At 38.3% G+C, this 16,918-nt stretch overlaps 1 protein-coding gene across 12 annotated transcripts in view; it reads right to left on the bottom strand.

Annotated features, from left to right (window-relative positions):
* The window catches only part of SOX6 (SRY-box transcription factor 6), a 397,240-nt gene that overhangs the window by 218,398 nt on the left and 161,924 nt on the right, over positions 1–16,918 (bottom strand). For all 12 annotated transcript variants that reach the window (XM_064163636.1, XM_064163637.1, XM_064163638.1 and 9 more), the window contains one exon: positions 3,827–4,070. In XM_064163636.1, coding sequence (XP_064019706.1) covers positions 3,827–4,066 — 240 coding nt within the window. In that variant the 5' untranslated portion in view covers positions 4,067–4,070. The remainder of the gene's footprint in view (positions 1–3,826; positions 4,071–16,918) is intronic.

The raw sequence follows: 16,918 nt of genomic DNA, 5'->3' as shown, positions 1-16,918 counted from the left end.
TCACAGCTTACCTCGCAAGCTATAAGGGACTCTCTATGAAGGTGGGGACCATTTTTGGTTCCCCAGTGAACAAAGCATAAATTATGATTCCAATTTCTATACATCTGTGCTATCAAATGTACTATTGCCATAGAACAATTTAGTTATTAAGTAAAAATAGGCATTGTTGGCTTTCCTCCCTCATTCTCTCTCTCTGTTGCTCTGAGAGAGCCAGGTTTTGGATGCAGTCTAAAAAACTGACTCTATTCCTTGCCTGCTACTCACTATCCATGGAAGAAAGCAGGCTACTTTTCTCATTATCTTAGTACCAGCTTGCCCTTCTACCTACAGTTTGCTGCAGCAACCAGCTATGTCCTTACCCTAAAATACATTTTATTTCCTAGGAGAAGTATAAGCAGCAATAAACACCCGTGTCCAGGTATCCTTATATGAGTTACAGTGAGAAATATACATAAAATCTTTTCAACTCAGCAATATGAAATTACAGAGATCTTTCAGTTCTTTTCTCCCTACTGTAACATCAAATTGGCTGGTGATACGATACTCGCAGTGTAAGTCATTACAGGTCTGACGTTACAGTTGTTACACATTGCTGAATCTGTCAAATGAAGAGGGAGCACAAAGGGAATTTCCAAATGCAGCTGCTATTTCCCATTTGTTAAATCCTTTTATTACACCATATAAGTACACAGCTGGGAAATACTATAGAGTGGGAGTTAAAACAAAATATTTTGGCTTCCAGACATTCAGAATACACAAAGGACTCAGTGGAAAGCAATGCCTGATATCAGAAGGGAGTGAAAGTTTGAAAACATTTCTAGCCAGTGTGGGGCTTTTTTATGATTATACACAATGCAGAGCAAAGGTACCTTATATCCCAGAAAGTGCTGCACACCAGAAAGGTTGGGGCAAACCTCACCCTTTTTTTTCATCCAGATTGCCCTACCACAGTATCTTAAGATCTGCATAGCCCTTGTAGCATGTTACCATGCACAGGGTGCACTCTCAGAAATCCCAGTGAACTCCTTAGTACTCTTAAGGGCACGAAGGAGGCAGAATTGTGTCCTTAATTAGATACTACATAAAAGAGAATTTTTTTTCCTCCCTGTATGTCGACACAGCATTCTTGGAATTTACTACCTTGTAACACATATTATTGATGCATTCTAATGACAGCACTACTGTCTCTACTGTCTTTACTTTCAGTGTAAATGGTATGAGCAGGTGCTTCTTCAAATCTGCTTTGAAAGGATCCGTCTGGGAAAGGTCAGAATGTGCTTACCCTCTGGGAATTCAGTTTTATTAAGTAGAAAAGTAGTCACCACCACAGCACCTATCTCAAAATTGCCCAATCCACCTTATGAAATCTGTTTTTCTGGAAAGAAACTCCTCTCTTAAAAGAGTATGCAATTGCCTTCAGTGGGAAAATTGAAGGCACCTCGGAATTCTTTCCTAGCAATATTGATGCCTGCTTGGAAACAGATGTATTTCAGAGAAACTTTGTGATTAGTTGAGTCTTAAAGGTTTGCTCATGAAGAGCATAAGAAAGAGAAAATAGAAATCAAGTCAAACAAGTTACTCTAAGTGACAGTCTCTTACAGAGAAAAAGAGTATTTTCACCACTTCACTGCCATGATCTAAGTAGACATCGAACTCACCGAAACTGTAAATACACTGAGACTTTGCTCTGTACATTTGAGAGCTCTCAAAGTGCAACCAAGCACCACATCTTAGAACTTCAGGTCTCACTGCTAGCCAAGCCCTGTAAATTATACCCAGCTTTGAGCTGGGCAAAAAAAAATAAATCTGTTTGGTTTAGCTGAGAGCTACCTAAATAAAGATAGCATACATCCACTGCCAGATTTAACCCAAGGGAATTGTGGAAACTCCTAATGGTTTTCAGGACATTCATCTACATGTATGATGGAATATTTACTGAAGAAAAGGACAGAGGAAAAGCAGAGTGCTAAGTCACTCGAGCAAAGTTTATGCACCTGCTCTGAAATATGATAAGCTGAGTATTGATTCATGCCATGGCCAAGCGTTGACATGCTAGGGCAGTACTAAGAAAGACAACAAGAGAGTGTGCCCTGTTGCTCTAAGTGTAAACCCACTTCAGAGCATTACCAGTGAGTACAATGGACCATACTCTAGGAGATTCTATTAATTCAGCTTAAGTGTTGCTTCAAGTCCAAGGAACAGCCTGAACCAAACACAGACGCTTTGACGGACTCCTGGAACTTAGGAGTTCCTTTCCTTCTGGATGGAGAATCATTTTATCCATGTTATTGGTGTCCTAAGACCTAAATTTCCAGAGTGTACATGCTACTGTGAATGAATAGGAAAACATCTGATAAATTCATAGAATCATAGAATCAACCAGGTTGGAAGAGACCTCCAAGATCATCCACTCCAACCTAGCACCCAGCCATATCCACTCAACTAGACCATGGCATTAAGTGCCCCATCCAATCTTTTTTTGAACACCCCCAGGGACGGTGCCTCCACCACCTCCCTGGGCAGCCCATTCCAATGGCAAATCACTCTCTGTGAAGAGCTTCCTCCTACCACCCAGCCTATTGACAGATTTTATTTTGTTCCATCAATGGCCTTGACCAATTCTTTCTGGCCAGCATTCAACTTGGCCTCTTGATAACACAGAAATATTCTGATAACTCTAAAATAATTCTGGTGTGTTTATCACATGACTTGACCAAAAGACTGACCCTTCCATGTGAGAATTCTGCACAAAAGCCACATATACAACCTACAGCCTATCTTGTCAAACTACTGACCTAGAATAATTTTTCTTTAAACTAATTTTATATTTTATTTTTTGCCACCTTAGATCAGACATTAGGAAAGAAGTTGCCCAAAAAAAGTCCCTCATAGGCATTTAATAAAAGTACAGAAAAAAATATGAAAATGCAGGGTGGTCTTTTTTAAACTAATTGTGTGACTTCAATGTCTGTGAAAGTGACTTCATGGAGAGCCTGGAATTATGATGTTCTAAATTTACAGAACACCTGGCTGCTCCATATACCTTAACTCTGTTTCTAAGGAACACAGGCAAAGAAAATACATTCAGATACTCTGCCCATGCAGTCTCCCTACAGTCTTCCCATTTATTGCAGAAATTTGAGGATGCAGGTACAGAATTGCAACTGCAAAATAATTTCATCTAGGCTATTAAAGAGAATACAGATAATCATTCCAATCACAGCTATCACCTGCATACAAACTGGTGATCTAGAGCAGAAGAGTATAACATAGTTACTCACAAACACCTTTCTGCTCACAAAAAGTTATAATTTCCTATAAATACAGCAGTATGTTTGTGTCACCTAAAATGTCAGCTTCTTTGTTGTGGTATAAAGCTATACTATACTAGATTTGGTGGGTTCATTTTTGAGTGACAAGTGAAAAAATACATTAAAGTTTTTTCCTTCACCACAACACTTTGCAGATGACAAACAGTTGTGAGCTATATCCTCCTGTCAGAAATTAATGCTTGAATATATGAGCTGGAAAGGTTATGACATAAATCAGGGTATGAGTGAAAACGTGATAAATAGATGCATTTCCTTTCCCAAGGTGAACACATCAAATGACCTCATTCATACAGACCTGTATACTTAAGAAGATTATACAATTGTAATTTACAATTACATCATATTGATGTTGATCTATTACTAACACTGACACTTTAACATTTAAAAAGCTTTACATCCATGAAGGATCGTACTGAACATGTCCCTCAAAATGGAACTGAGCAGTCTTTTACAATGCTAACTTATAAAGCCATTGTGAGAACTGTGAAACTCACCATTCTGTGTTGGGCTGAGATGACTCCATCCCACTCAGGATCTTGTTGGATGGTCGTGACCAGAGTTGGTAGCTCCTCAGAGTGAGGTTTGTTGTGCATTACATTATGTAGAGGCAGATGAGAGGTCGCGTGCTGATCACTGTTGCCCTCTTCCTTGTCTCGTGATGTTAAGTCCTGGGTCATTGTTTCCTCTCCATCAGTTGCACATGCAAATGGAGAGGTAGCCTGCTTGGAAGACATTCTTCTACAGAACAAGAAAAGCAGACAAAGGGAAAAGACTGGTGTTAAGGGAAAGAAATTTAAAAAAAAAAGAAATCAAGCTCCAAGCAATCTTCTGAACACACCACACATGCCTGCAACAGTTAACAACTACATCATAAACAAGTACTCTTAAAAGTCCGGGTTCAGGGGATCCAAAACACTGAGAGAAACTATTCATTGATGTCAAGGTCAGAGTTGAGCTAATGACGTTATCATAGTAATTCAGGCTTGTCAAACAATAACATTTTCTCCAGTCATAAGAAAATGATTATTTTATTGGTATTTTCATGTTTATTTTGATTAAGAGTTCAAGTCTTGAAACTGTTACTCCCATGAGCAATCTGAAGGTTACATGCAAACATTTAAATGGCAGGGCCCATCACTGCTTTCCTAGCATCATTCCTTACAAACTGAAGATATTTTATACACAGATAAGAATTTTTAAAGCCATTTCAAATTCTACTAAATAATTCCTTTTGCTGTTAGTTTATAACTGTATCTGATCTTCACCTGCTTAAAATTTTACCCTGATTTACCTTTTGGAAAGTGTTTTGAGATGTTCACGTGAAAAATGTCCTAAAACTGAATAGCTTATTAAAAGGATGAATATGTGAGTAATCCTTTCCAGTTTGAACTAAAAATCTAAAATAATTATGTTTGATTTCATATTAGGCATCGAGTACAGGATACAGCTCAACAAATTACTTTAAATGCCTTAAAAGTGTAATGAATAAATGCATTGATTTATGTTAAATGTCTTCTCCTAATAATGGCCTCTTACTACCATCTCATATGCAAACACAGCTTTTACCAGTTTCTGCACTTAGGTGAAAATATAACTGACTTCAACTCAAAATCTGAAAACACTTTGTTTAAATTTTCTAATAAGATTAACTACCACTGTTAAAACAATCATTAATAAACCTGAAAGAAGACAGCTAGAACGTATGAGCTATTTGCCCAGGTTTTAGTAACTTTAGAATATCCTTGACATTGAAATGGCTGTGAAGCTAAGGAATAAGATCTTCATCTTAATTGCTTTTTAACAATAATTGATTTCATACCATTTCTTTAAAAATGCACAAATCAGTTAACATAGGAAACCACATGAGCATTTTTCAAATTAGCAAATCATTAACTTGCTAGTACTGTTTCTACAGACAAATAAATACTGATTAAAGGGTCTGGAAATCTGAGACTAACAGTTAAATTTACAAATCTGTCACATGCTTTCATGAATATTACAGTGAAGGAAATATCAAGTGCAAAGAAAAATAATTAAGTTAATTCCAATTTAAACAGTAGTTTTTATGTAGCAGCTTGTGTTTCACATAGGATTTAACAGCTAATGCTAAATCTCTCACAATTAATGACGGAGTTCAGATTTACTATCTTACAGTGGGGAAAAAAATTAATATAGGATCAACTAATCTAATTATGTACAGTACTATATGGAAGTATTACAAGCTTTGAAGTGCTTCGAAACATATTAAAACACTGATACCTATTTAGAATAATTATGCTGTAAATAGAGATAATCCTGTCTCTTAAACTCGATACTGGTGGGAAAAAAAGGGGTTGTGTTTTCTTTAGGAGAACCCAAGTATAAGTGAGAGTCTAATATTCATGTTGCCAATAAGCATAACTGAGGAATTTAAACCGGCGATTACATTCTCACTACACTAAAGAATTTGTGTGGATGCTACAGAGAATATGCCAAGAGTTCAGCAACCAGCACTACTGTACAGACTTCAAAAGGTTCTGTTTCACAATTGCTATGATCCAAGATAAATTAAAAGGTTTACTTTCCCTTTTCTCATTAAAATAGTCATGTTAATGTAATCTCTCACGCGAAAATATAAGTCAGTGCTCTATGCAATTTGACGATCAGACATGAAGCCTGTAAGTCACAATAAAGGATTTTTCTTTCTTTCACCTTCACAACAGATCTCGTCCCTGTTGAAACTGAATGAGCTTCTGTGAAAAGCTAGAGCTAGGGCTGTTTCTCCACCATAAATTAATCATGACACAAAACCAGAAATGAAAATGTCTCTTAAGAATAATTTCAACTACAAACTGCACCAATGAATAATAGTGCACAATCCTAATTAAACACAACTCTGCAGCTGCAAAAATAGGCTGAATCTGTCCAAAGCTCCAAGTTGGCTTTAAAGGCTGGTTTGTTAGGGACTGTTTTCTTAAGGAAGGCTGGGCCCTCAGTCTTAATCAGCCAATAAATTATTTCCTGCAATTACATTAAATAGAAAATTATCTTCAAATTGGGAATGTTAATTGAAAATCAAAATTCAGACTGAAGTTTAGAAATTACATGCTGAATGTAATTAGTCTAGAAAGGCTTCACCTCTATTTCATAAACAGGCTTTTGGTGTTTCCTCAAGTGACCATTCAGTAAAGCTATCTACTGGTAATGCCACGCAGAGGAAACACTTTTCCTTTGCCATACACACTAATATGCTTTCCTCTTATTTATGATGTTTTCAACAAAATTAAATGGAAGTCTCTATTCATGCTCTTTTATTTGATTATGGAGAGAAAAGAGGACTCTGTTCACTTTAAAAATAAGATTACACTGACAAAACAGCATTTGCTAATCATCTCAGGTCACGCCCAGCAACTTTCTTCTGTGCTAGACTGCGAGAACGGACCAAGAACAGGATTCCAATGCTTTCCAGCTCCACCCACCCTTTTTCTTACCTGCTGCACTATGGGCAGCCACCTTTTCATACTGAACTTTAGTCAGTAACTATAGTCCTGCAGGCTCAACAGAAAAGCAAGCTCAAGCAGACCTCCAAGGCACTCGGTCTCCTCATGACATATTTTCCAAAGGGTGTGTTTTGCTTCCATTTTTCCCTAAGCTTTTGTCGGCAAGATTTAGAACATAAGCTACAGTCAGAGTCCAGCACTTCACATACCTTCCAGATTTTTGGTTGCCAGGTTTTAAACATTGAGGTAAAAGGGACAGAGATGCAGGACCCTACTGGATGAAGGCCTCCACCTTCTTTTTCCAGCACAACCATTAACTCAATCAAAATATCTTCTGTGTACATGCCTTCTGAGGTGCCAGGTTATGCACTCAATATTGACGATACCTGGGCTTATAATCTGAAAAAAAACTAATAGAAACTCTACAACTGAGTACTATCCAACCAACTACTTTGTGGGGGTTTTTACTCATTATGTGCTCGTTTTTATTCAAATGGGGGAATTCTGTACACAGCTCCACCTGGTCCAAAAACCAGAGTTTGGAGAAAAACTCTAAGGTCTCATCAAATTCCAAGGGAGAAGAATCTGGCCCTTTTGAGGAGAGTATGTTTATGTTAACATTGAACCATATAACAGGTTGTTGTGTTACAATGTTTAAATGTTTAAAATGAGAGTATGAATAGCAGCCAAATTTTAAGCCATAATAACTTCCCAATTTTACATTTAAACTATGAAAAATGCATTTGCTAAAATCCCTGGTGAGAAGAAACAAAAAAAACCAACCCACCACTCAAACCCAATATTCACACTAACTAAGGCTTGTCAAAAGTATCAGAAATTTACTAATTGCCATTATAATTTATTTTCTTTTTTCACTTCTTATCAATCAAATTCACTCCAATGATTTTTTTTTTTTAAGTTTCTGATAAAAAAATATCTCCCTAGTTCTAACCCCTGCAAACAGGGGTTTATAATGGAAGTGCTGACACAACCCTAACTACAGCAGCGCAAATGGTGCCGCTATAATACACAAAATCAAGTTCTATTATTCTAAGCTATCCTCGCTCGGGGGGTTTTCTTTACTATGCTCCCAGACAAACTGCTGAAGCATGAAAAATTTAAATGCAATCAAGTGGGTCCAATTCTACTTTACTAGAACAAGTGTCTACAGTGGTACAATCTTAAAAGAAGATGCAACAGATTTGTTTGGTGCTTTTCTTTCTTTTTTCTTTTTTAGCTGTTTATTTATAATACTGTGCAGTGGAGATAAAATAAGAGAGGAAATTACACTCACATTATATCAGTATATTGATTACACAGCACACAATCAGAAAGAAAACTACATTGTGAAATTGTTGCTTTGGTTAAATTGACCGATTAGCTGAACACAGCAATCACTAAAGGTGGAAAATATACCTAATGGATATGAAAAGAAGAGCTGGAAAAGGCTCTAATTATATCAAGTCCTATCACCTACTCAGCTTTGAGAAATAAATAAATCTTGATTTGGATTCTGAAACTGGGGCAGAAAAAGAACAGGATCATGTAACAAAACCTCAACTAAGCTGAGGAACTGAACCCCAGTTTCAGTCAGCCTTCAATACCATAACAGTAGAGCTAAAATTGAACTAAAGGGTTCTTGCCTACATATAGCTAAGCGCAGTCCCAACTAATTCTATTCTCTACTTATCTGACATGGATTTTTATTTTAGTCCAAAATCAACATTCTCTCTCTTCTAACCAAGACTGCCCATCAGATTCTCAAAATGCTTTCCTTTTCTCCTGTAGATAGTGTGTACAAATGCTAATAATAATACTCATTAAGGCTTTTGTGCAGCCTCAAATTCCTCCAGCAACGTATATCCTCTTTCTTGAAAATTAGATATTCCTGACATGAAAGATCTTCTAAGCTTAAATTCTTCCATCCCTACTGACTGCTCAAATGATTAAATGTTATACCAGCAGTTATGGCTGGACTCAGAGTTTTAGTGGATAGTCACTTCAAAATCAAGTCACAAAGTATTAACACAGATAACAACAATGTCATAGCTTGACAATATTCCAAAAATACATAAACTAAGCAGTAACAATGAGATATATGACAAGTTGACTCATAGCTGGCTGGAGATTAGCTTCTTCTCCACACCACCCTCACGATGCATTCATAAAGCTAAAGGCATGCCACATAAATGACTGCTTTGTAAAGTTGAGATGTCCAAACTAATTTTAAACGAGGTCATTTCTGATAGCACTCCAGCTACAGTAGCATGGTACTCAGATGGACTAATTCATCCTGCTTCAGCTTCTGCAGTACAGACATAACCCAGGTCTACAGCTACAGTAGATTGGAATAGGATTAGATTAGACATACATTCATTTACAGGGCTTTTATGAACAGTTTCCATTTCTTTTCCCCAAAGTGCCAGATTAAAGTACTTAAGTGCATGATTAACTGCAAATATGCAAGCAGTCCACTAGTTTCAAGTTGGACTACTCAGTTTCAAAAAGTTAAGTACGTGTTTAAGTGCTTCAGTGACTCCAGAACTAAACAAATGAAGAGAAATAATTTTTAGAAGCACTGATAACCTTTTAAATATTTTCTTCTAATTTTTCATGCTAACCTGGTGTTCACAAAAAGTAAATTTCAGCAACAGCATCTTAGCCCTCCACACCTTTTGACTCAGAGGACCCTTACAAATCAGCACTCAGCTTTGGAATAAATTAAATGCATTGTACATGCTTTGCCTGCGCTGTCTACAGTATCCTCCTATCCTAGAATCAACCAGGTTGCAGACCTCATCACTTGGTGACCCTATGTCTATCATGTATCCTCAGAACACTTCTGAAACTCCAAGGCATCCTTAACGCAATCTACTTTGCAGGGCAAGTTCACCTACAAAAGTACAGACCTGATGTAGAATGGGATACACTGACAGAGTTGCATAAAGGCTAAGTTCAGGGTTCTACACTTTGGCCACTACAACCCCAAACAGCACTACAGGCTGGGGACAGAGTGGCTGGAGAGCAGCCAGGCAGAAAGGGACGTGAGGGTACTGGTAGACAGCAGGCTGAACATGAGCCAGCAGTGTGCCCAGGTGGCCAAGAGAGCCAATGGCATGCTGGCTTGTACCAGGAACAGTGTGGCAAGTAGGAAAAGGGAGGTTATTCTTCCTCTGTACTCAACACTGGTCAGGCCACATCCTGAGTACTGTGTCCAGTTGTGGGCTCCTCAATTCAAGAGAGATGTTCAGATACTGGAACGTGTCCAGAGAAGGGCGATGAAGCTGGTGAGGGGCCTAGCACTCAGCCCTGTAGAAGAGGCTGAGGGAGCTGGGGTTGTTTTGCTTGGAGAAGGATGCTCAGGAGTGACTTCATTGCTGTCTACAACTACCTGAAGAGAGGCAGTAGCCAGGTGAGGTTGGTGTCTTCTCCCAGGCAACCAGCTACACAACAAGGGGACACAGTCTCAAGTTGTGCCAGGGGAGGTATAGGCTGGATGTCAGGAGGAAGTCCTTCGTAGAGAGAGTGACTGGCATTGGAACAGGCTGCCCAGGGAGGTGGTGGAGTCGCCATCCCTGAAGGTGTTCAAGAAAAGCCTGGATGAGGCACTTGGTGCCATGGTCTAGTTGATTGGACAGGGCTGGGGGGATAGGTTGGACTGGATGATCTTGGAGCTCTCTTCCAACCTGGTTGATTCTACGATTCTGTGAAAGGTTACTGGAAGAAGTTACTCATTTCTAGATGTGAACCAGTTTAGTATAGTTTAACCTTTCAGGAAAAGAGGTCTTTGTTTTGGCTGCATAAAGCTACCAGTTACAGCTGTAATCTAATGCTGTAATCTGTCTGCCATTGCAGAATAAACAGTTATTTCCTAAAATTATGAAATCTCATATCTCTTTTCAAGGAGACTTAGTAACACAAATGAGCAGTTAATGATACCATTCTTCTATGGCCCCACACCCCAGCTTGGATTCCTGTGCACCAATCCTGTATAAATTGACCAAGCAGCCATGGGGAGACTCCCAATTTCGCTTCCTGGCTCAGATTTGCCTTAGGCAAATCAGTTTAACTCCCTCAAGCTCTTCCCTGGCTTCATTTTGCGGTTAGTTACACACAGATCACAAACAGCAGTGCAAGATTAGAGACTTTATGGTAGTCACAGGAATCAACCTGAAAATAGAAGTGCTGGAGTGAAGAGAAAGGATGGAAGCAAGTATGATACAAGAAATGACAGCTATATTGCTGAGCACCCAAATCTCTAGCTGAAATAAGCACCAGGCTAAGCTATACACCCACAGCTTCCAAGATACACACTCAGCTATTCCTGCATTTGTTTTTCCAACCCAGACAAATTACACTTCTGTTAATAGATAGGAATCCATATCACAAAGTTTGACTTCAGATTCAGACTTCCTGAAAACTCAGAGGGTTTGGAATGATTTTGGTTATATTTCTTCTTATTCTTATAATCAAACAACATGAGAGCTAAACCAACTCCTTGGAACTTTTTAAAGCATTTCTCAGCCATGCAGGGACAATAAAATATTAGAATTAAGGAACGCATTCCTGTCTGTTCATCTAGTTGTCAAAAACACTCAAGAGGATGCAGCAGAACAGCCTTGCAGTCCCCAGTGACTATTCAGTGAAAATCCAGTGCTTATTTGGATTCACAAGATCCCAAAAACACAAGCTACCTTTCTAGTAGTTTACAAGTGCCACTCTATTCACTAGCAGAAGCTTTCACAGAAAGTGCTTAAGGTGAACTCTCCTTGAATGCAGTAAAGGGCAGTGAAAGCATAGTCATTTAGCACCTGGGATGTGCTCATCTTCAGTCACTGTAGTTAATATTTTCTGTAGTTTATATTTAGCTGACAATATTGCTGTCACTTTATTTAAACAGCTTGAGACTGTTCTTTGGACTGGAGCTCATATGCTCCGGAATGCTTTGACTCATGAATTGTTTCTCCTGATAATGTTACATCACGTAACCACCTCTGTTTAATTGGTTGGTATTAGCTTCTCACTGATGGCTGCCTTTAAAGTCCTATGACCATGCCATGTGTCTCTGCATATCCAATTTCTTACTGTTGGAAGAAGAAAAAGTAAAAAAAGGCAGTACTGACTTCCAGCTATCTCTACCAATAACTACTGGGAACAAGAGTGAGCAAGGATTTATCCATCAACAATTTAACTGGGATTTGTTGTTCTAGGTAGCAAATAACAGAACATAGAATATAAATAAAAGCAACCATTAACAACAAGACTAAAAAAGCAATGATTGTTATAGATAATAATTTATTCCATTTTTTTAGGGAATAGAATGTCATAACTGAGTGGTTATATAAATGGTTTTGATAAAGGATACCTACAACTACTCAGTAATTTCTTTTAATAAGACTTTGAGTTGAGACTTCATACAAAAGACAAGAATACATTTAATCTTTCCCTTACAGAGCTAGTTAAGAACTTGTTCTAATAAATAGAAACCTTCCTGACCACACTTACACCTGATGGGCACCGGTTCCTGAGAGGTTCATTAAAATCCTTTCAAGACTCTCTGAGCTACATACTCCATTGGTAAGACAGAGTATTTTTGCAACTTCTTCCTCCTACAGTTCATTTTCAGGAGGTGCTTAAGAGTTCACCTCATGAGTTAAACAGTTAATTTAAAAACCTACAGGTGTGAAAACAAAAGGTTGTGTGCCATTTCTCTGCACCACCTAATTTAGAACAGAAGTATTTTATCTACAGTCAGATTTCTCTCCTCCATATTTCTGATTCTCATTTCTAAGTCAAACAGAGCTTCTCAGCAGACAGTGAAATTAAATATCAGTTTCAGGCTCACTTGTAGCCATTTGCACTAAACCACCTAATTAGTACCTCCATGTAACACAAAACAGTGGCTCTGCAGCTCAGTTACCAATTGTGCTTTCACTAAACACCCTACACAACAAGCCTAAAAACATTTCTAGCAGGCAAAATATTTCTGATTGAGGAGAGGTTACGCAAGCATCAAAGCACTTAAATATAGGTGCCAAACCACATTGCCAGGAGCTCTTAGTACTATGAGGTACTGTTACCTGACAGCTTGGTGAATATCAAATTACTTGTTTCTCCAAGTGAAGACAATCTAATTGTCACCTTCCATTGTAATAATGCATGACTAGGGATCAGCAAAATGCCAACATAATTACCAGGAAGAAAACAAAACATAACAAAAATATCAAATCTAAATTTCTCTGAAGGGTAAACACATCCATCTGGCTATTCACAAAGAAAAGGAGGAGAGATTTCCTTTTTGCTATCAAATATCCTGGTGTTATTTAGCAACAAGATTTATATGCCTTTCATTAAGTGAAGAAGAAAAACAGCTAAAGAAAGTGATTTGTTAAACACTAAAAATAAACACAGGTCAGACCCATGATGGGATGTTACCTGTGCATGTTTCTAGTATTGCAAGTGGCATCAGAGACGCTAGGGACAAGCATACGTATCCACATTGTTATGATTATAAACTCTTGTGTGAGTTTATAATCATAAAAATTAATTCTAACTGGCACAGGGTGTACTTTGGCACACACTACACATGACGTGCCACTTTTATTTGTTTATTTAAATGATTTCACTCTAAGAACTGAAAATTAAGTTTAAACTGCAGACTGCCTCAGAACTGGGACTTTCAAGCTATTAAAAACCTGAGGAAAACCTTTGAAGAGGGTAATCTGAATACATGAGAACTAACGTTTTCACCATGTATTTCTCTAGGTTATTCAGCAACTGGCCTACATATTCAGGAACTAAATTTGCATTTTGGTGATGCAGAGATCTCATAAACAGAAATTGTGTTTTATATCTACAGTAGCTCTGGGCGTCCTATAAAATATAAAAGAGTGTCCTAGGAATAATATATACTTGAAAAATATTTTCATCTGGTTCACAGAAATAAAGCTAAACTTAAATTCTTCTTGAAAACACTGCATCATTGGGTGATACTATGGATTACCTTTTTTGTATCAATACTCCTGTCATTGCTAATGCATACACAAAGTACTTGTACATGTATGAACGTAGCCCTTCAGACATCTTTTTAATTTTCACCAGTGCTGGCAGAGTTACATAAGAAAGGAGAAAAGTAAAACGTGCAAAGCCAAGAATCAGTCTTCGGCGTCATTCTTCTCCGAAGGAATATTCAAGAATGGCAGTAAGGGACAAGCAGCTTACATGCACTGTTAGCCTAGCAGCAGAGGTTAAGGAAAAGAGGTAGACTCCACAAAACTGGAAACACTACCTGCAGCTATTCTCAGGTGCTGCACTCTCAGGAGCTCAGGTACAGCACCAAAAGTCTGGGCTTTCCAGGTACAACCTGCTCACAGGTTCTGGCTACTGATGCTTGCTTTTGTTTCCTACACTCTATCATGCAACACAGCTCCTTCTTTTCCACGCTATTACAACATTGGTACTCTTTAACTGATACTCCCAACAGTAGCATTGTGTTCAAAGGGCTAAGCAGTAAATGCAGGAGAAGAGATAGGATACGTGTCACTGGGAACAGAGGAAGAAAGGAAGGCAGCAAAGACTGAAACAAATTCAAAGTCACAAGCATTTTGACCAGATAAAACAAAACTAGACAAAATGCCCTACTTGCTGCCACTCTGAGGGACTCTGGTTTGTGTTAGAGTTCTTATGAACAGGCTTTTATAAGGCAGCATTGTGCACAATATTTCTTTGTTTTGAACTAAGGCTTACACAATATGATCCTTACCTATGTGCACAATGGGAACCCTAAAATGTGTTTACAGTCCCCTGCAGGAACCACCTCATTTACCAGTGAGCTGCAGCTACTACTGGGATAAAGGACAGGGTAGTCTGAAGCAGCATATTGTTCAGAAAAAGACTTCAGAGGATACTATGCCTAACTGACACTACCCAGGAAATATTCCAGAAATAGCCCAGTTTGACTGGCAATGTGGCCAAGAACAACAGTGCAGCAACTTCTCCCTTTCTCCCTCCAAGTCCTCCACTGCTTGGGCTGTGCAAGTTTTCATGTGAAAGAGTGGATGGGGCCCTTTTTCCTTAATGTTCATCTACTTTAATATGAAAATATGAGGACAAATGGTAAATAATTACAACAATTCAAAGGAAGTAAACCAAAATTATCTCTCCCCTATTAATTCAGCTAATCAGTTGCCATTAAGGAGCGCAAACAATTTAAAGTTCAGTTTTCTGAGACTTTGAACCTCCTACACCTTCCCAAGATCCACAGAAGAACCCTTTACCAAGTTTTGAAGTTTGAAAGGATTCATTAAGGTATTTGGACTAGTCACTGAAAATAACCAGAGAATATTAGAAGTAATTGTCACAGGTAAAATTTCCACCACTTCATCACTCAGCTTGGAGAGATCAAGCAGTATGCAGTCTGCATAGAACACTCAGACTGCAGCGACTGCAAAGGAAACTACTTCCTCTGTCTTGGTTTCGGTTCTGCTGAATAGCACAAAACTGCTGGGAAGAAATAATTTGCAATAACTGAGGACCCTCAGCTATCCCATTTTCATGGAAGATTATGGCATACAATATGGGATCTCTAACAAGAAGGAAACATGCACAGCTGAATAAATGGTAAGGGTAAAGGTGAAGAGTGCCCAGGCTTTGAATTGCTCCATATTTCCAAGTGCTCAAACTCACATGTTAGTATTTTCAAATGTCGATGAACACTACGCAGCACCAAAATACAAGGAAAAACATATGAACCAAATGATCAGCCAAATGAAGTTGTCCCCAACAGAAGTAAAACATCAAATGTCTGGGATGTAGACTTAGATCTCACTGGATTTAAATGGTAAAGGTAAAAATGTTTAAATTCACTGACAATACTTTTAGAAGTGATTTTAGCTAAAATACTGCAATATTCTATCAGAACTCGTGGGGCAGTGTGTTTACCATTGAAATACACAGTTCCTTCTTCTGCTTTCCATTCTGACCCATTTTTTACTATATTTTAAGGCTAAAACATAGGATCTGCATTCGTAAAGAAGTCTTGTCTTCATAAATTGTCAATTTTTGCTCAGGGCTGTATTTTGTAATAGTTTCCCACTTAGGTTTATTCATAATAATTTATAATAGACAAGCAAAGAGTATATAACATGTGCAGCCTATTGCTTCCAAATCAGATTTGAATGGTTTCATTTTCCCGTGGACAGTTGTTGAGAGTTCTATTACCAATCTCAAAAGCACTGCCATACAGAACATACAGCTCCACAGGCATATTTAGCTGGTATGGCTATCATTCCTACCAAGAACAGGACAGCCTAGTGCCTCTGATTCTAAACCAAATATGAAGAGAATTTAAAAGACATGTATCTTTTTATCAAGAATTATGACACAGAGAGAGAATCATTACAGACTTTTGAGTATGGTTCAAATTCTCAGATGCTGTAAATGAGAGCAGCTGTACTGAGGTTTATGGAATCTTCTTTATTCAGCTGAAGATGTATCCTTAACATCTTCTCTTGGTGTAGAAAAATTACACTGGGTCCTTTAGAATATGAAATCTCTGTGTTTTCAGTGGAACACTGACTACCATTACATAACTACCAGGGACCATAGGACATGATAATATTCCTCCAAATGCTCACAAAAGAGAAAGGCAAAAAAAAAAAACCCAGTAAGGTATGCTGAAGACTGGCAGACTGTATGCATCATGCTCTGTACTTTTTCAGTCTACTCCTCTTGAACTGATTCCAGATAACAAGATCTCTTCACTTACACAGACAAGCACTTTTGAAAAAGTAACCAAAATAGTTCTCAACCTGGCATAAGCACTCCTATCAGACAACAGTTCTGGGAAGAAGCTACACAAGCTACTGAAACTAAACCAATTCTAAGTTTTAATTTGAATATGAATTTTTATGTTGGTGCTCGGCAAAGCACTGCAGTCCAGCAGTTCCTGTGGAGCAAGGTCGTGAAGGAGACAGGGGTCATCCAAATACATAAGACCCTCAGCACAGCAGGAGCAAACTCTGAGCTAATTATACTAGACCACATCAGCCCTCAGCACACAAACACCCTGGCAGCCTCTCCATAGCATTAACACTAGATAGACCAAAG

Source organism: Pogoniulus pusillus, chromosome 24 (assembly GCF_015220805.1).
Source record: "Pogoniulus pusillus isolate bPogPus1 chromosome 24, bPogPus1.pri, whole genome shotgun sequence".
Taxonomy (NCBI): domain Eukaryota; kingdom Metazoa; phylum Chordata; class Aves; order Piciformes; family Lybiidae; genus Pogoniulus; species Pogoniulus pusillus.
This window is presented reverse-complemented; position numbering and strand designations above follow the sequence as displayed.